At 36.0% G+C, this 20,785-nt stretch overlaps 2 protein-coding genes across 9 annotated transcripts in view; one reads left to right on the top strand and one right to left on the bottom strand.

Annotated features, from left to right (window-relative positions):
- Rbcn-3B (WD repeat-containing protein Rbcn-3B) overlaps positions 1-20,785 on the top strand; it is a 122,114-nt gene that overhangs the window by 46,509 nt on the left and 54,820 nt on the right. The window lies entirely within an intron of this gene.
- On the bottom strand, positions 8,057-12,921 carry LOC142984346 (pupal cuticle protein PCP52-like). Of its 2 annotated transcripts, none has more exons than XM_076131892.1 (2): positions 12,875-12,921; positions 8,057-8,915 (listed from the first exon to the last, which is right to left on the bottom strand). In XM_076131892.1, the coding sequence occupies exons 1-2, from the start codon at positions 12,884-12,886 to the stop codon at positions 8,112-8,114; spliced, it is 816 nt and encodes a 271-aa protein (XP_075988007.1). In that variant the 5' UTR covers positions 12,887-12,921; the 3' UTR covers positions 8,057-8,111. The 2 variants fall into 2 exon arrangements, with proteins under 2 accessions (XP_075988007.1, XP_075988008.1); XM_076131893.1 differs by lacking the exon at positions 12,875-12,921 and adding an exon at positions 11,968-12,067.

Here is a 20,785-nt window from a genome sequence, read left to right as displayed (position 1 = left end):
CTAAATGTACGACTTAGATTCGAACCCGCATATCCTGGGTAGAAGGCCACACAGTCGTACTATTAAACCGCAATGCTATATTCAAATGAGATACTCATTTGCATGTAACATTGCCTATTCTAATACAGCCGGACATTTCGCCGAATTCCCGGTTTCGTAATACAACTGCAACGGTAGAATAGTTATAACAGCTTTTGTCAGTATCAGTGTTCTTTTAACTAGCGTCCCACCCAGGTTTCTCCCAGGTAAAATGTTATACAGTAAAGCCTTCCTCGTAGATCGTTCTATCTAAAAGTGAAAACTGAAAAAAAAAATCCGTTCAGTAGATTTTGAGATTATTGCGAACAGACATGGCTAGTGGACTGCTTCTTATAATATGTAGTGATTATTTATATATTATTTTTTCCTGAAGCGATAGACGAGTGGTCGCAAATGCTTAATTTTTTTGCGAAATAAAAAAGAGAAAACATATTTTAGTAGTTTTTTAACCAAAATAAGTTTATAGTGTGTTTATAAATAAGAGGGTTATGCTTTAACGTGGTATATAATCTCCAAAACCACTAAATCTAAAATAATCTTTGACTATTTAAAAGAGACCTTATACCAGATAGACATGAGGCTATATTTTATGTATGTGCATACCTTTACCGACATGATAACAAGGTATTATGCGTTTCGTATGATTCATATCGTGCTCCCAAATTGATATTCTCTTCACGACTCCACGAAAGGAGGTGACCAGGACACTCGGTTAGGTCATTTTTGAACGTGATTTGATTTAGAGTACGATTGAAAGCTAAGGACAGTATATTACTTTAGTAATTCTCTAGAATTTTAGGTATCTGATTGCCAAATTTCAAGGGTATAGACAACTACTCATAATAAGGAATCGCTTACACTACGACAACCAAAAACATGTGTGATATCTATCACCTACCAAATTTTATTTTAATCGGTGCAGTCTTTTCCGATTATATTATTATTTAACATAAACTGCCTCTGTGGCGCGGTCCGACTGCTGACCAGGAGGTACCGGGTTCGATTCCTAGTTCGGAATGTTATTGTTTTTTCTCTTTTATACTACTTTTGTTAGAATATTTATAAGCAGTAACCCGAGATTTGGTAACGTGCTCGGTAAATGACAATATGCTCACCCCATATTACATGGAACTAACATTGTTAAAGGCGAAACGAGGGTCTATTTTATACACCTCTGCCTACAACTTCGGGTAAAATAGCCGTGATATTATGTAGATATGTATGTATGTATGCAATAAATTAACAACTGGGACCGACTTTTGCTAAGTCTATGTCAAAGATCTTCGGTCGGTTTGAACAACTTTGACACTAAGTTGACCACTAACTATACGATGAATTAATAAATAAAGTTAATACTCCATTTTCAATCAACCTTAGCAAGTGAATGTTACATGTAATTAAGACAGGCTCATATTGAGGTGTACAACTGTACATATAAAGTAATTATCTAAGAATGTTATATGTAGCAGGAAGTCTCTGTTATTGAGCAGTTTCTTTGTTAATTGCTTACATCAATCAATTGTAGACGTGATTTGAATTTTCTGAAGTATTCAGTCTAACAATATACGAGGATTAACGTGATAATGTACACACCTTGAAGATTGGATATTTATGCTGTAGATACTCGAATTTTTGATTTCTTACGAAAAAATCTCCGTTTTGAAGCTTCAGGGACGGATAACACAGGTCGAAAATCATCCTCGAATTTGTCGCTCGCCAACGTCTGGGCCAGGTCAGTCTTGCTGGGGGGCAAAGAAGCCTTACTGCTAGGCGAAGAAAGCTTTGAGTCCACTATCCTAGCCAAGTGCGGATCGGGGACTTTGCATTCCTTTGAGAACTGTGTTTATCTCTCAGATATGCAAGTTTCATCACGATGTTTTCCTTTACCGTTAAAGCAAGTAATAATAGTGTGTTGACTCGTCTATCACTGCCCATTTAAAAATAACCTTTTTGAGTGAGTTTAGCAAAAAAATACCAAGAAAACAGTAATTAATGTGTATTTCTAGCCAACTACTAGTTAAAATCTATGTATAATTTGAGCCAGTCTGACCTACGTCAACATAGTGAGTGCTCTTGACACGATACTTAGCGTTAATAATACATATTTATAGCGGCCAGTTGACGAGCAAGGGCGAGCTGACAGTTCAGAAGATCGACCTACGCTCACATAACTATGTAATTGAGATATTTTAACCTCTGACTGTCCCACTGCTGGACAATTGCCGCCTCCCAAAAGAGAGGCGCTAGGCCTTAAACTACGTTGTCAAGTGCTGGTTAAAACCTTTAAATTACTTTTAAAAAATGTGTTTAAGAAGTAAGGTATGCGATATTTCACAACGGTGCTTTCCTTCACCTTAACTTGAGTATATGCTATAATGATAATGCCGGGAGGGAACGCCCTTGAAAGACATACACAAATCATATCGGTGATGTTTTGCAGAACGGTGTGTAGTACTCGTAACCGGCGGTCCTGTATGACAACATGTATGTATGTGAATGAAGGAAGTTGGTAGGATCGCATAGAAATCCGAAAAGTCAGGATCTGTATCGTTTATAGTGATATACAAAATTATCATTAACATAAGAAATTATTTCTAAATGGCTATATTGATAAAATATATACAATTTTAAAATCTGCATATAAAAACCGAACTCAAGTTAGAATGAAATTGATTGATAAATAATCTATCGAATATCCGATTCATTGGAAAAGGAAATACAAATTAATTTATTGGCCCTTTATGTGTCCCACTGCTGGGCAAAGGCCTTGCCTCTTTCCTTCCACATCTGTAAAGTCATCTGCATTAATTAAAGTACGCATACACTATTCCTACACTTCTAGTTAAACCTGGTCAGTCAAGTGGACACTGTACACTGTACACAGGTGATAAAACTCAATCGTGCGTGAACTAACCTGCCCCGCGGTTTGATCCACTTACATCTACTTCATTACTGTCATAACATCACGCTTGCAAACGCAGATACAGTCACGCCTTGTTCTCATGAGATTGAATAAATAAATTTAACCCATTAATGTCCCACTGCTGGGCAAGGGTCTCCTCCCGAAATGAGAGAGGCCTTGAGTCCACCACGCTAGCCAAGTGCGGGTTGGGGACTTTGCATGCCCTCAATAAATGTATTAAACAAATTTTAGGCATGCAAGGTTTCCTCACGATGTTTTCCTTCACCGTTAGAGCATGTGATAATTATTTCTAATACACACATCACTTTGAGAAGTCATTGGTGTGTTGCCTTGGGTTCGAACCTGCGACCACTTGCGTGGGAGGTATCACCTTATACCACTTGGCTAGATTAACCACGGAATAACTAACACAAGAGAAAATGCCATGTCGTACTATTTCATTGAAGATGACTGTCGCCAAACAGCCGATGACAACGCACACTGAAATATGAAAAGGAATAAACGACTATTATAAAATGATCAGTCACAATGACATTAGAGTCGTATTTTTCACTAATACTTTGTGGGTTATGTCGGAATTTTATCTACGTGCTTTTTGCTTTTTGTGTCATTTCTTAGGTTATTACTAGGGTAGGCCTAGCTAGTCATACTTACATACGGCACGTGCGACTGTTATCTTAATTGTGAGTGCCCTCTGAGTGACCACCATCGAGCGAGTAATGAGTGCAATTAATATGGTACAGCCCTCCATCTAAGTAATGTCCGCGTCAAAGGTATCTTAACCTATTGATAGATTGCCGACATATGAGGGCAATTCACTATGAGAGCCTAAAAACCCGGTTTTACAACTACTAAAACTATATCTAGATATTAATTTCAACCACATTCATACACCTTGTCATATTTAAATCCAACAAGCAATAAATCAAGTTTCTAAACACACATTGCCCTTACTAATTAAAATAATTAGCGTCTAATTAAATATTTGGCGAAAATTTTCATATTTTTTGTTTACAATGTGCCATGGCCTAGTTAGTTTCATGTATGGCGTATTTTGTTCATACACTGTAACGTTATTGAGAAATAGCACCTTTTAGGCCCAACACTAACTTACAATTTCATATCCACATATTTTACTAGCTGACCCGGCAAACGTTGTTATTCCATATACCTAAATAAAAAAAGTGTCACCTAGGGGTATGAAAAATAGATGTTGGCCGATTCTCAGACCTACTCAATATGCTCACAAAATTTCATGAGAATCGGTCAAGCCGTTTCGGAGGAGTATGGCAACGAAAACTGTGACGCGAGAATTTTATACATAATATATTAGATAGCGGTTAGGGTATCGTGTTATAACCCAGGTAACTGGGTTGTGGAGGTCAGATAGACAGTCGCTTCATGTAAAAATACTGATATTCAGCTGCAGAGGCGCTCGTGGCTAGTTGCACTCACCGGTCAGTAAACGATCTGTGGGTTAAGCAACCTTGGCGCGGACATTCCTTAGATGGGTGGCCGCACAGTGGTATATGAACTGAGCGTCTCCGTGCTTCGGAGGGCACGTAAAAAGTCGGTCCCGGCTGTTATCAATAAGATAACAGTCGTTAAGCCATGTCAAAGGCCTTCGGGCGGCCTGAACAACTTTGACACTAGGTTGCCCACTGACCGTACGACACATAAAATGAAATGAGCTGCATCCGGTGAGACTGGAAGCCGACTCCAACATAGTTTGGAAGAAAGGCTAAGCTGATATATAGGAGATAGGGACTTTTACAAACATACAAACAACGGATACAAAGTACGACCAGACCCGAAACAACTATTTGTGGATCGCACAAATTATTGTTCCGTGTGGGAATCGAACCGACGATCTCCCGACGCAATGGTAGCAGCAACCTTAACCACCAGTTTGATGTATGTTTGTGTCAATGTAACGTTCAATCAATCTTCATTTGTCTAATCAAAGTAAATCAGTAATCAAATGATTGATTAATCACTGTCCAAACTACTACTACGTTGTAATGAGACGGCCTGGGTTTTTTGTAGTTAGCTTAGCGGTATCGGGGCACTTGCCCTCCGAAGCACGAAAACGCTCAGTACGCCCAGTTCAAATACCACTATGCGGTCACCCATCTATAGAATGACCGCGCCAAGGGTTGCTTAACCTACTGATCGTTTACCGACCGGTGAGCGCAACTGACTACGAGCTCCTCACGATATGGAGAAAAACTGAAAATATGTTTTTTAACATCTCGCCGTTTTTACTCACAAATAGAAGCAAAAGTGTATAAATATGAAGTACATACGTTTTCCCATGTACAATGTGTAATAGTGGGCAAGTCTGTTGCTATACATCGGGCACGTTACCAGGCTACTATTGAAATTATTTCTAAGATATATTAGAAAAACCTAATAGCACTTTGTTCGACACGGAAATCGAACTTGCAGTCAAAGTCGCATATACTAACTCCTATACCACATAGTCAGTCTTATCAATATTGCCATTCTGTCGTGCCAATTCAAAAGACTGTAAGCCGACATACAGTGTTTTTGCTTGTGATCAGTCTAGTACTTGTGATCAACTTTTTTATCATTTTAACTCTTATTTAACAAGATAAAGCAAATAAAACCTTATTCATTAACCTAATACTGTACAGTATTAGGTTAATGAATAAGGCAACAAAGAAACATCTTTGGCAATTATCTCAAAACGGGTTTTTGAATGTTACAGTATTTTGGTTTGACAGGGCAGCACTTTATAAGTTGTTTAAGCAAACAGACCCGCAGGTCTCAACTAAGCATATTTTATTAATAGAAAATAAAAACCACACCCTGTAGCAGGGCGGGGCACATACATATTCAAGATTTCTTGTAATAGATACATGGTGTATAATATTTTACTATTAGTGTAATACGGAAGTGTTCAAGCGATTACTAGATCAATTACTTTTATTATAGGAGTACATATTTATGGATTTAATATTGTGTGGTATGTGTTGGTAATTGACTGGAAAGTCTTGGGTTTGAATCTCGTTTTGATATATGCCTTATTTGCCGTTTTATTGGTGTTTCCTTGTCTTTCTAGCACTTGAATCGTGATCCGAGTGTGTTAGACCTATGTAATAGGTAATAAGCTATGTTACAATATACTGGGCTACTTTAATGAGAATGTTCAAAATGAATACAGTAGTCTCTTTAGCCCAGTGGCCATTTGTGCGACCCCGGGTATCGAACTCGAGACACCGTGGCTAGCAGTCCATCTCACAGAGCATAAACGTAAGATATTTTGTGTACATTGAAAAAGATGTAGAAATTGCGCAATTTGACTGCCTCCGTGGCGCAGTGGTTTAGATCACCACGCCAACACCACTGCGTCGGGAGGTCGTGGGTTCGATTCCTACACGAGACAATTATTTGTCCGATCTACAAATAATTGTTTCGGGTCTGGTTGTACTTTGTGTCTGTTGTTTGTATGTTTGTAAAAGTCCCCGCGACACAAGAGCAATTCTTCGTGCGGGAGTTGCGTTTTTGCAAGAAAAAAACAATCTATTCTGCTATCCGCACAGAGATAACAAGATTGAATGTTAAAAATAAGTAAAGACATCCAAGTTGTAGTTATTTGCTTTCCACCCAAAGGCTCAATTATCGCGGTGCACAGCGAGTAAAGGTCAACCGGTTCAGTTATGTGCCGGTGACGAATACGTCCACTTTGTGTACAGGGTGTTACGTTTATTGATTGTTTTATCTATAGACAAATTAACAAGGTGTGTTTTGATATACTGTCTGATTTATAAAAGGTTTTTAAAACACCTTTAGCTTATATGCTTTAGTTGTGAAAAAAAGTTAAATTATACAAGATTCTTGCATAAAGTACTATAGGTGCCGCCAAACAACTTGAACAATTTCGCTACAACTTAGTGAGCGATTTTTAGGTCAGTCTAGGAATAACAGTTTTGTTCTTTGGATGGGTTATCGAGTTCCTCTGTGTTTCGGAAGGCACGTTAAATTGTGATTCATTTTCAGAGATCTTTGACAGTCGTTAACAGTAGTCAGAAGCTTAAAAGTCTGACAGCTAATCTTACCAAAGGGTATCGTGCTATAACCCAGGTAACTGTGTTGGGTTGTGGAGGTCCGATAAGCAGTCGCTCCACTGGTATTCAGCTGCATCTAGTAAAACTGTAAGCCGACTCCAACAAAATTGGAAGGAAGGCTACGCTGATTTATATATTAGGTCGGGCAAAAAGTCTTTTCGCATTATAGTATGTATGAACTTGTAATAAAATCTCTTTGACTTTAAGTACACGGTTCATTAGGTTTCTTTCAGTGAGCTCGTGAGGTACCCAAATATTGAGCTTTTTTTGTGTAGAGAAAAAAAAAATTACAAATTCGTACATTACATACTATAACGCGAAAAGACTCTTCCGGAACTAATTTTATATCTGTCAAACTATGCCTTTTTGAGCTACATAATAATATGTAACATTCACATCAAGTATATGAGACAGGTTGATAAATTGTAACGTCACTTATAACCAGTTGTCTCTGCACTGTCTCACTCAATACGTGAGCGTTATACATACAATAATGTTTTTTGTTCAGTTTGTCAATCAACTTATGTTAGACGGATTTGATTGATTCGAGAATAATAGTCGATGTTTATTTCAATTCATAAATCATTTAGATTATTTTAAAGTTCTTTTTAACAGTCTTTCAGGATTTCTCTTGGTAAATTATCTAGCTTATTGTATTAAGTGATGAACTCATAAAAAAGAAGGGTCTCTATTATCATTTAAAGAATAAAAATATTTCGAGGTATTTTTTCGTCCATATAATTATAATTTTGTTGATTTCAAAATGTCGTATCTATCTATATAGGGTATCTTATCTATATATCCAATACAGCATGTCTTGTCTGCGTGTGAGTAAGGTGTTAAATACTCCGTGTACAATAAAATAGAAGAAAGCCATATAAAATTTATGCATACTTTTTCGTTTATTTACGGAATCACGCTTCGTAAAATGGTAGTAATTCTAAATATCTTTATCAATTTGTATTAACGTGATGTAGAGTTTCAATTAAATAAAACACAAAACCAAGACTTTAAAAAAAAATTACCAATTTATTTTCCGCCTAAAATATTCGAAGTGTTTACCACACCGTCTTAACGAAAGTGGGAGCGATGCCATTGATCTGTTGATAGGAAGTCGCGTAGTTGACGACTGGTTGCGCCACCACGTGACCCACAGCCGGGAAGGCCACGTCGTATCTGTACACACTAGCGAAAGGAGCTACCACAGGGCTGGCCAGAACCACAGGCTTGGTCTCAGTTTTCTCAGTAGCGGCTTCCACAACTTCCCCCTTTTCGGCTTCAACGGTTTTCTCAGGCTCAGCAGTCTTGACTACCGCTTCTTCTTTCTTCTCGTTCTTTTCCTCGGATTTCACTTCAAGAGTCTGGGTGGTGACGCTCTTTACTCCAGCGAGGTAGGGAGTGTAGACCACTGGGGGGATGGGAGCTATGACAGGGGATAAGGGAGCGGGGACAGCAGCTACATAAGGGACAACTCCTCCAACAGCAATCTTGGCGTTCACCTGAGCATTGCTGGCTGCAGCACCATCAATCTGAGCTTCAGCTGTCTTCAACGCATCTAGAGCCTGCCATTTCTTATCCTCATTGCTCCAGAAAGCTTCCAAACTCTTCTCATTGGCCTGGTTTACATCAGTAACTACTTTCTCGTTGACGTTTTCCACTGCCTGGTCGGCGAGTTCCTGGGCTTTGTCAGCGGCCGCTCGGGCGAGGTCGTTGATCTTAACCTGGGCGTCGATGGCGGCCGCCTGGATGTCCCCGGGGGAGATGGTGGGCACGGAGGCGGGGATGGCTACGCTGTGGTAGATGAGGGGGGCGACGATGCCCGACGGCGCCGCTGCCGCGTAGGCGAGGAGGGCGGAAATAATCTGGAATTGGAGATTTTTTAAATTAGTTTGAGTATTTTGACTAAAGTTTAATTATGAAGTTGCTTTCTAAATATACGCCTTTTTATTAATAGCGCGAGTAGGATCTTCGGCTTTTATGTGTGTTGACGTGCCTAAAAAAGCATAATATGTTCCATTTTGCATGTGTATTTATTACTATTTAACCATTAGGTACAGGTGATAATTGTAGCAGTTTGTTTTTGTCCCGCGCGTTGCTATTCAAATTGATATAGGAGTTTTTAAACTGCTATGACATAGTTGCCTATTCTTTTCTTAATTATATATTTGAAGGTAAACCTAATATCAAAATTGTTCGAGAAACCCCTAGACCAGCTTTATACCTAAGCAATCGTCACTTCAATTAACTACAACTTAAGTTTAGCTTATATATTAAGTGTCTACCCATCTACGCAATGTCCGCGTTAAAGTTTGCTTAACTAGTAATTTCCCGACAAGTAAGCGCAATTATTTTTTGACTATCTTAGAGACATATACATAACATAATGATTATTTAGTAACCAAGTTCACCTTGGTTCCTAAATTAGTGTTGAATACTTTTTGTCCAGTGTCTAGTGTCTAGCACTTAGTGCTATTGGTTTAATCTAGTCTGGGCTGAATAAATTAACATTTCAATGTTTCCTAGAACTTTGCTGCCAAATGTCTTTATTAATTGTCGTTAACTTTAACTAAAGATTAATACTAGCTTTCCGTCCAGGGTGGATTTTTTAAAAATCATCTTTTAGTGCCTCTACACTTCCTAAGGAATCTTCAAACCAAATGTCAAGTTTCTACGCTCAGTAGTTTCGGCTGTTCGTTGTCCATCAGTCACTCAGTAACGGAAGAGTTGTATATACTTTGATTGTCAACGATTTAATGGTGGATAAAATATATCGAAAATTTTACAAGTTTTACGGGTCATCGATAAGCAACTGTCAATTCTACATGATAAGCTATCTTGGACTTATCCAGAGGTGGGCAAAACGGGGCTTCAACGATTTTAATTTAATGTTGAAGATAAATATTGTTGAGAATTTTAATATTTCTGAACATTTCATACATTGTCACTTTATTTATCGGATACGCTATCAAACACTTATCCATAAGACATATAACGGCTTTCTGTTTAAAAGTAGTATCATAAAATGACGAACAACGATACTAGCGCCACCTTTTTGTAACAAAAGTACTTCTATACGTCAATTCTCTCAAGAATGTAATACATCACGTATATTTCTGGTATATATTACATAGTTTTACATAATAACTTACAATCGAAGGCTGTACGTAATTGATTGTCGTTCAAACTAGTTTTATGCCGTAATTACAATGTATTTGCGTATTGTAATTATGACTAACTTTTACCCGTGACTTTGATCGCATGAAAAAATTTTCTCATGATAAAAGGAATATTTTTGATGATAGGATGGGTTTTCAAAATGGATAGGTAGAAGTAACCGGCGGTACTGTATGACAAGATGTATAGATGTGAATGAGAGAAGAGAAGTTCATAGGGATCGTACTTACCCCCGGTTTCTTATTACATTTAACGGTAGTTTATCTATTCAATAGCGTTTTTTTGATAAGTTTTGACTGTATTGAATAGATAAACTACCGCTAAATGTACCTTAGAAACCGGGGGTAAGTAGCGTCATTTGGTCTCGAGACTTTATTTCAAAGACATTTTATTCATCGCTGACATAATTTTGTCAGCAGCATTTTGTCAGTTGTAAAGTGTCAGCAATATTGATATGCTTAGGATACTATTACTTTGGTGTGTAGACAAACATACATACATGTATACAATCTTTCGCAATTAGATAATATTAGTAGGATTGGTATGTGGTTTGACTGTTAATTGATGATATTACGCCTCCATCGCTTATGTAAAGAATTTAATAAATAGAGCCTACAATTTATTATGACTCTATCTAAAGACGACTTCGGCGTTGTGTTGGGGGTAATCATTGAGGGTGTCTTGGGTTTGATTCCCACTCGAAACAAATATTTGTGTTCAAAAAATAGTTGTTTCGGATCTGTCCGTTGTTTGTATGTTTGTAAAAATCTCCAGGATGTGAGTCATTCTTTAATTAGGTGAAATATTTATGGGATCAAGTAGTAGGAATTATTCGAGGATCCCATGGGAGCCAAATTTTTATCTCATAATGCATGCTTTCATGTAAATTGCTTATCAATCGAATGGGAGAGGCAATATGAGAGCTTAATATTTGTGAAGGCTTTGTATTCATTAATATTATTTTAATCGTTTTAGCAGTTTCGGAGATTTCATCTCACAAACGACCATTAACTCTATGTAATAACAGACTTTTCTAAAACAGACGTCAATAATATCTATGTGTAATGTTTGTCTGGCGTCATGAAACATTATACAAACGCCCCCTTTGTGATGTGATAAAGTATTGAATTATTCATTATTATATCTTTGTTTATATGCTGATAAATGTAACTTTAATCGCAGTGGATTAATCACAATAAGTATGTATATATTATTTATGTATTGTACTTTTACAATTTACCTTAAAACTACTAACAATTGTATGATTCTTTTCTTTATTATTTTATTAGTTAGATTGGAAAATTAAAATATAAAGTTTTTAAACTATTGTATTGCCTACCCTTAACGTAATTAATCTGTATGTTAAACGATTAGAAACATATTCATTATATTATGTATGTATTATTGCATGCGTTAATGCAAGTTAATTATATTAGCAATAAAAAAATATTAAATACACTAGGTTACTTCATTCTTAATCATTAAGTATTTTAATTTTTTATGTACTATTTTTTTCAAACTCATTAATTTTGGCTCTATATTAACTTTAATTATTGCAAATCTATAACTTTTTATGATATTGGAGTAATTCAATGTGCTTAATTAACTTTAAGTAGGTACCTAAATATTTGTCTCTATAAATACACTTTTACAAATACATTTCTAAACTAATTTAATTATTAATTCGAATAAACGTAATTAATTTTGTTAATTATTATTAATTAATAACACTCCACTGACCAGCACTCTCATCTCGAACTCGGGACGCTTCGGATGGCTACTGACGACTATCACCCGCGACCACGCGCTATTTATACGACACTACACAATACATAAATACATTTACATTTGTATTTCATACAAAAAATCCATCGACATTTTGGATCATTATGAATAATTTAATTACGTATTGATGTTTTTTAATACATCCTGTCATTAAAAATGTAAAGTTTGTTATGTATTAAGTAAGACTAGATATAAAGTTATTTATTTGTACATACATACTAATAAAATACATAATATATAAAATCACGCCTTGTTCCCATAGGGGTAGGCAGAGACCAAAGAACACCAATTGATACAATCCTTATAACCTTATTTATTTTTCATAGGAGCAGATATACATATGTTTCGTGTGGGATTCAAACTCAACTCTGGCTAGCTTGCTTCAATTATAAGTTGATCGTTTCGATCTATTGCGAATCGTAATATTAAATATTTAAGTACCGGATGTCAATACAAAGATTTAAAGTTAAGATTACCTCAAAATACTAATTAGTTAATCTACAATTAACTGATTCTTAATTTCGTCTCTTGTTTTTTTTCTGCTTTTCGAAATATGTCAAACTAGGTAGCAATCAAAATATAGAAATAAAAAAATAAGAAGGCAATACATAAAATGTGACAATATCACCGTTTTTTGGAAGTCAGTTACTATTTAATTAGTACATTTTTATGTTAAATTTGTAAGTACAATTTATATACTTTTGAATATTATCAAGATATTTTTTTTTATATTTTGACATAGCAAAAATGTTACATTTTGACAAACAATTTTCACCGAACAGAAATCACGAATACTTATCCAAAATCATCACTAAGAATTCACTTTTCACTACGAAATATAAAAAGTAAAGTACGAACTGACCAGGACTCTCATGTTGTCACTTCGGATGCGAACTGATGACCTCCGCGGTGCTCCCCCGGTATTTATACCCACTGAACCTGGACTACATGTGAAAACAAAAAAACTTTAACCAAATATCAAGTTGCTATGTAGGGATGAGGTTTGGTTCCGTATACATTTTATGTCGAATTTTAAAGAAAGATTTTGAAGCGACAGATTTTTCTGTAAAAAGGACAATTTGTTTTAAAAACTTATGCATTTTTTATCCCTATTTGGGGTTGTTTCTGTTTGAAAAGGGATAATCAGTCCTTCCACCGTGGGCCCCTTCATGCACTGTAAAGATTTTTTAGCATTTTTCGTTTTTGAACAAGTTTTATTCTCATAAGAATCATAAAAACTAGTAATTTAGTGTTTAGTTTGGTTTTCGTGTACTTTAGGTTACTAAATAGTCATCTTGTCCCTATTATTGCGGTCTACGTTGACGATATCTGTTTTGAAATATCGGGCAAAATCCCTGCCTGGAACATTCCAATGACGTAATATGATATTATCAGAGCTTAATTTCTCTGTCAAATTACAGGCTTTAAGTCAAAAGATATAAAATTTATAGATTTAAATTTGGTTTTGTCACTTGATTTGATCATCAGTATGTTACCCAAGCTTGCTAAAGGCCAAAGATTTTTTACAGTCGAGAACCTTTTTCGTCTTATATTCCATTTAGTCAGCGGTACCCCAATTCTCTTTAATGAAGAATGCAGGAAGTGATACAGGCATGTTGATGTTCAACGTGTCACATTGTACTAGCATCTTGCGTCACAGCCTGCCTTGTTTGGAGGCGCCAGAATCTGTCCCCGTAGCTGTAGGTGTGACGACAACACTCATAGAACTATGACATTTTAACTATAGCGCGGTCGTTGAGGCGCCCATAGCCAGTTGCGCTCACCGGTCGGTAAACGATCTGTGGGTTAAGCAACCATTGGCGCGGTCATTCCATAGATGGGTGACCGCATAGTGGTATTTGTACTGGGCGTCTCCGTGCTTCTTAGGGCACGTTAAAAGTCGGTCCCGGTTGTTGTCTACTAAGATAACAGTCGATAAGCCATGTCAAAGGCATTCGGGCGGCTTGAACAACTTTGATCCTAGGTTGACCAATAACCATACGATAAGAAGAAGAAGCGCGGTCGTTAACGTGGTCACCTCGCCGCAATAACCGTAGCGCCAAGTGATGGCTTCCAATTTTTCTTCTTCTTATCGTATGGTTAGTGGTTAACCTAGTGTGAAAGTGGTTCAAGCCGCCCGAAGGCTTCCAATCCCACCCGGGATGACACGAGTATCCGTTCTGAGCCTGGTTGTTAATATATCTATATAAGTATGTATTTACAAGTATATAAGTATGTTTATCAGTTACTTGGTTACAGTACAAGCTCTGCTTATTTGTCTTGAGAACTAGTTGTATAGTTATAAAAACAATATTTTAATTAAACATATTCCTGTGGGCGTATTTTAATTATTGTATTCATAGTTTTATGCATTACTAAGTAGCATTTTGTTTCAATAATATACCAGAACAAACTAGTTCTGACGGAGGTTGCAAGATTTTATATTTCTTTTATATTTTGACTCATATTGATGCGCAGATATGCTTTAATAATGTCAAAGTCAAAGTCAAATATTCTTTATTTCATAAACTTTAACAAGTATTTGAAATCGTCAAAATATTTTTTATCTACCACCGTTTCGGAAAAGCTGTTGCTCGTGAGAAGAAACGGCAAGAAACTCACGGCTTGCTCTTTTTAAATGTCAATATTTCCAAATTAATAACATAATGATAAAAGAAAACCATCTATTATTTCGTGAAATTCCATCGAAATCGGAATAGCCATTTAGTGATAAAAGCGTCGCATACCAAATTAATATAATAATAATGTGCCAGGTGAAATATGTCAACCTGAGATTTCGAAAATAACTCTACTTTTGTTTATTTTTTAAGTTGATACAAATAATATAATCTGGGTTGATTTTAATTGGTTTAAAATATAAGTTTATAATAATTATATATGTATTTAAGATAATAATATAGTTTTAAACTATTAAATTCTGTTCAACGAGAGCTAAAACTATACCTTTTTATTGAGAACTTAAATCAATGAATGAAATAATTTTATTTTAAAGATCACTCTCATGCCGACAATTTTTTTTTTCAAAAGTAAGTAATACGCCATTAAAATAATGACATGTTTATTAAATTACATTTTGGACTTCGTACGTCAAAATATTTAATGAAACTGGTACATAATTACACTACTTAAATTACATACGCATACATACAAATTATGTATGTATGTGACATGATTTCCGTGCTTTTTATTGCTGTAAAATACTTTTGACCATAAAATATGTTAATGGTCTTCGTTTTTAATAGTTATTGGGCGAGGAATCGAACCTACGACGCTGTAATCGTAACGCCTTAAGGCTCTGTAAACATATATGACGATAAATGTTGACTATTTGAAATATTTTATTAAAAATGTACTTATGTGACACGTTCGGAGATTAAAAGAAAACAAAAATAGGTCCCAATTTGAAGTCCATTATATAAATAACATCAAAATTCAGCAAATTTACACACATTCTTTATTAATTATATGCTAGCACCTTCCTTACAATACCTTATATCCATTGGTATAAGCTACATAAAAATCTACTCAGCAGTTTTGAGTAAATCGACCAGAAAGAACGGTCTCCTAATAAAAAAAGTTCTAACTTATATTAGAACTTTTTGTAAAAAGACCAATAGCAATTGCCCGTCCCGGAAATCAAACCCGGGACTTCGTGTTTAGCAGACGGATATACACTGTATACAGACCACGCCACAGAGTCATTGCAGTCGTTCCATTTTATGTAGTGAAGATTTTTTCTTCTCTGAATTTTTAATCCACCTGCATCAGATTCAAGTTATGGTCTTAATATAAATGATGTTATTTAGTGCACAGTACACAGACAGACACTGCTTCCTTTATGTATATTTTAAGAGTCATTACCTGGTCTCACTTGCCGTTTATAGTCTAAATGTCAGCTGTGGGAGACGATAGGGGTCTGTAATTGTGAGGACCTTTAAAATTTTAACTATAAATATTCATAAATATAAAAAAAGGAGACTAGAAATCTAAGATCCACTGCCTTTATAGTGCGGTCGGTAGTGTATTCGACTGCTGACTTACAAGGTCCCGGGTTTGATTCCCAGGTCAAACAAAATACGCTAGGTATTCTTTAGTTTATGTCAATATATTTCTTATTATAACAATTTATTACCTTTTCTTTTTACTACCTTATTATTTTTTTTACCAATTACATTACAAAATACGTGCTACTAGCACGTTTTTTGGTAATGTGGCCGGTTTATAACAATAAGCTCGCCCCCTATTACATGTGACTAACATTGTTAATGGCGAAACGTGGGTGTATTTTATACTACCTACATATTCTGCCGTGTATTTGGTATGTATATTTGTACATCAAAACAAGCTTTATCCATAAGTGTCGGCAGAGATCAAAGAACGTCATTTCCACTTCTTTTTAATTCAAATTCATACATGAGAATATCTTTATACGAAACACAAAATATGATTGCAGCGATAGGTTATCGTAACCCGTTCAACTATGTACAGAACCACACAAAGATCAAGTTTCACGCTTACCACAAGTTTTTGTGATGTTAAAAAGAACGAGTATTAAAAATAACCCGATCGAACATTCCAGTACCTGTACTAGTTATTTACCGAACATTTTTACTTAGTAAATATCACGGGCGTATATTTTAAAGTGGGCTGGAGTGTAATATTATTATCTATTTATACTAATATTATAAAGCTGAAGAGTTTGTTTGTTTGTTTGTTTGAACGCGCTAATCTCAGTAACTACTGGTCCGATTTGAAAAAAACATTCAGTGTTAGATAGCCCATTTATCGAGGAAGGTTATAGGCTTTATATCATCACGCTACGACCAAAAGGAGCAGAGTACCAGTAAAAAATGTTACAAAAACGAAGAAAATTTCGCCCATTCACTAATGTGACGCAAGTGAAGTTGCGCGGGTCAGCTAGTTACTTATATTTTTGCCAACTGCCACTGTCGTACGAGATTTGATATTCGTCATCCAAAACTGATCAGTGTAGTTTTTTAACACATTACTGCCCTATTGCTAGGCAAAGGTCACTTTTCAAATTGAAGTAGGGGTATTGACTTTAGTCCACCGCGCTGAACAAGTTCCAGTTGGCGTTGGCAAGAACTATTTTCTTGAAGTAATTTTAATTGTAACCCGACTATAGAAAATTAAGCTTCAGATCGCTCAAAGGCACTACCTGACACACAGTCTAGGTCCCTATTACTTGGCAAATTAAATCAAATCGTAATAACTATATTATCTACGAAAATAGAATAAAACCCATATTCTCGGTGTGTTTGCCGGCTAAGCTCCGACTTTAACTGCTGGACACATATGATTCCATTTTTAATACACATAGGTAATGTGACTAGAAATAATCTAAACTTGCTTTTTCGTAGCCCAGTGGTTTAGGTGGTTGCCTTGCCACTCCTATTGCGTCAGGGGGTCATGGACTCGATACCCACAAGAGGCAATTTTTTTGCGATCCACAAATTGTTGTTTCATGCCTGATTGTAATTTGTGTTCGCTGTTCTGTTTTTATTTAACTTTAAAATTATCATAATTAAGTCGCTAATAACATATGTATAGTTGTGTAGGCACGTCTTATCTGAATTGCATTCATGAAATATTATAATGCATTTCGTTGACATTTGGAAAGCAGATCCTTATATAAAACAATACGATTTTCTTGTAAAGCGGAAGGCATTGAGGTATATTTATGATTATTATCTTTGAGATAAACCGGACCGTCTTGTGTACTTGAACTTATGATGAGCGGGCGATGAACCTGTGTTACTTGCTGTTTAAGTTTGTATGTCTGAATATAGTAACACAAGCCGAAAGAAATGTACAAGAGACAGACATGGAGTGCGGGTGACAGAGACGTAACAACAACGACTTACTTAGATTTTAACGCAGCTTTTTGTAGCTATATGCTGACACACAAAGTTAAGTGGCGCAATTTTTTTTGTAAATTATGGAATGCATATAATTATAAAATTTATTAAATGCATTATGCATGCTTCAAATGTGTTTACTGCCTTTGTAGGGCATCGGAGTATGCGACTGCTGCACAACCCTCGGGTTCGAATTCCGGGTTAAGGCAAATTCAAATTCAATTTATTTCTAAACTAAACTTAATACAAAGCATTTGAAATAGTCGAATTCCCAAGTTGTTCTTTCAAGAAGTTTTCGCGCTGTGAGTTGAAAACTTATTCCAAGTTACCTGAGTTTTCGTGCAGTTTTTATACATTATAGACATACTTCTGTACAATAATTGCTGTAGTTGATTCTATGATATTATTTTATTAGTTTCTATGATACTCGATACCATAGTAGAATATCGGCTATAATATAGGGATGCCTTCCTTTTATAAATAACAACGACTGAGTACATATTTATGTAATTTGGGACGCAGATATTTCATAACCTAGGTTAGCAAACTACATATTATTATCCCTTGGCAAATAAATATCCAGGAGTCATCAACAATTCTATTTGTTAGTAAACATCTTCGCAATAATAAATAGCTAACGTTTATACAAGATGTGCGAAGGTCGATAACGTTTTTACTCTCAGTTGATCTTGAACTCGGAGATGAGCGGCCGCCGACCTTTACGAGCTGATGACGTCACGGTCTCGTCACGAATACGTCACGTTGATTTTGTATAATATAACGAGCGTTACTTTTTTTTATTTCCTACTACTGTCTCTGATTGCTTGATTATCTATACTAATATTATAAAGCTGAAGAGTTTGTTTGTTTGTTTGTTTGTTTGTTTGAACGCGCTAATCTCAGGAACTACTGGCCCGATTTGAAAACTTCTTTACAAAAACGGGGAACATTTTGACCCATTCTCTCTTATGTGACGCAAGCGAAGTTGCGCGGGTCAGCTAGTACATTATAATCAATAATTTATTCTTGCTATCCTGAGATAGTCGGATATCAACGCACAGCCCAAACCACTGAAGGGAACAGACGAAATAATGCAAATTTGGCATGCAGGTAGATGTTTTGACGTAGGCATCCGTTAAAAAAGGATTTTGATCAATTACCCCCAAGAAAATAAAATAAGGGATGAAAATTCTGTCCTAAGTCACAAACTACGCTGACGAAGTTGCGAGCAAAGGCTATGCTAATAAACGTCTAATTCGCAAAAAATCACATTTTATTTCTGTAAGGCCTCGTCCCCATCATACACGGCGCGGTACCGTCACCGTGCAACGTCACGACGCCGCCGCCGTGACACGGCACGGCGCCGCAACGCAGCACGGTGCCGCGAACGGTGCGCCCCTATTCAGTAGACATTTTGCTGTTGATGCGCTCGAACGTCCTTGTTTGGATATGGATCGCGAAAGAATTATTCTCTTGTTGTTGCTAAGACGACGAATGAAAAAGAAACAGAAACAGAGGAAATTTTGGGGAAATCCGTATATTTCTACAATGAACCCAGACGGTGGTCATTTCAAAAGGAAATATGCAGCGCTAAAATTAAGTGGGAACGAGAAATTTTTTGACTATTTTAGAATGACCATACCAACTTTTGAAGAATTGCTTACCAACATAGCACCTCGTTTACAAAAACGATTTGTGTTCAGAAAACCTGTTGATCCTATGGAAATGCTTGGTTTAACCATCAGGTAAGAAATAAAACATACTTTTCATAAATCAAACTGTTTTTTATTTATATAATATTGTTTAAATTATTAGATTGTGTTACAAAAGCTTTATAATTCTTTTATTTCGGTATATAAATTCAAACTTTACTAACTTACTAACAAAAACAAACTTTACTAAATTAAATTGCACAATGTTAGATAATTTATGAAAAATCGTATTCGGACTCCTGTGTGTTTGATAAGACATCGCTTAAATTATGTGATATGTCTTCTATGGTTGAATTTGGCGAAGTCTGGCCATGGATGCTTGCAGAGGGATTGCGAGTTGTTTGATAAGTCGCTGTAGTTTGTTGTGGTCTTTCGTAGCCACTTTGAAATGCTGTTTGGTAGCCGCTGTATGATGGTTGATTGTATTGATATGTGGGTTGATTGAAGTCTGACAATATTTGCATTACGCGACTTTGATACGTCAATGTTCGGTGGTCGTCTAGTTTTTCAAGAAATGGTAAAATTGATTTAAAAAATGAAACGTGTCTGTTTTCTGCATTTTTCAAACTTTGGAGAATTTCATTCTCAAAATCATCTTCATAGTATTTTCTTTTACGCAAAGTATGAGCTTTGTAACGAGACCTTATATTTTCACTTGCCTCTGGATCTTCAGACTCTTCTATTATACTACTGTCAGTTAGATTAGGTGCGTTTCTTTTCAAAAACATAAGCTGTTTGAACAAATGGTATTCTTTAATTTTTTTTGCACCAGCTCCAGATTTGTTTGCGAGCTCTTGCTTTTTCAAGTATTTTTGGTAGTTGTCTCTTATGTTAGTCCATTTTTTAACTACATCATTTCCTGGAACATAAAAATATTCGAATAATAATATATTTATCATAGGTTTGGGCAGCGAGGGCCCAATAACATAAGTTTAAGATTTCAATAATATTTCTACTGACAGACCTCGTTCCACAAGCTGTCAAAGTAGCTCAACTTAAGAAAAGCTGTCTTAAGGCCAGGAATCGCTGAACTAGCGGCCACCAATTGAAAAAAAAAATAGGGCGTTAATAAATATTATTTTTAGCACGTTTTCTCAAGAACTTATCGAAGTGTATTCATATATATATTCACAGCCATAATTCAGTTCCGTGTAGCTAAAC

This window comes from Anticarsia gemmatalis, chromosome 27, assembly GCF_050436995.1.
Source record: "Anticarsia gemmatalis isolate Benzon Research Colony breed Stoneville strain chromosome 27, ilAntGemm2 primary, whole genome shotgun sequence".
Lineage (NCBI taxonomy): Eukaryota > Metazoa > Arthropoda > Insecta > Lepidoptera > Erebidae > Anticarsia > Anticarsia gemmatalis.
The sequence above is the reverse complement of the archived record's forward strand: the minus strand, read 5'-3'. Positions and strand labels throughout refer to the sequence as shown.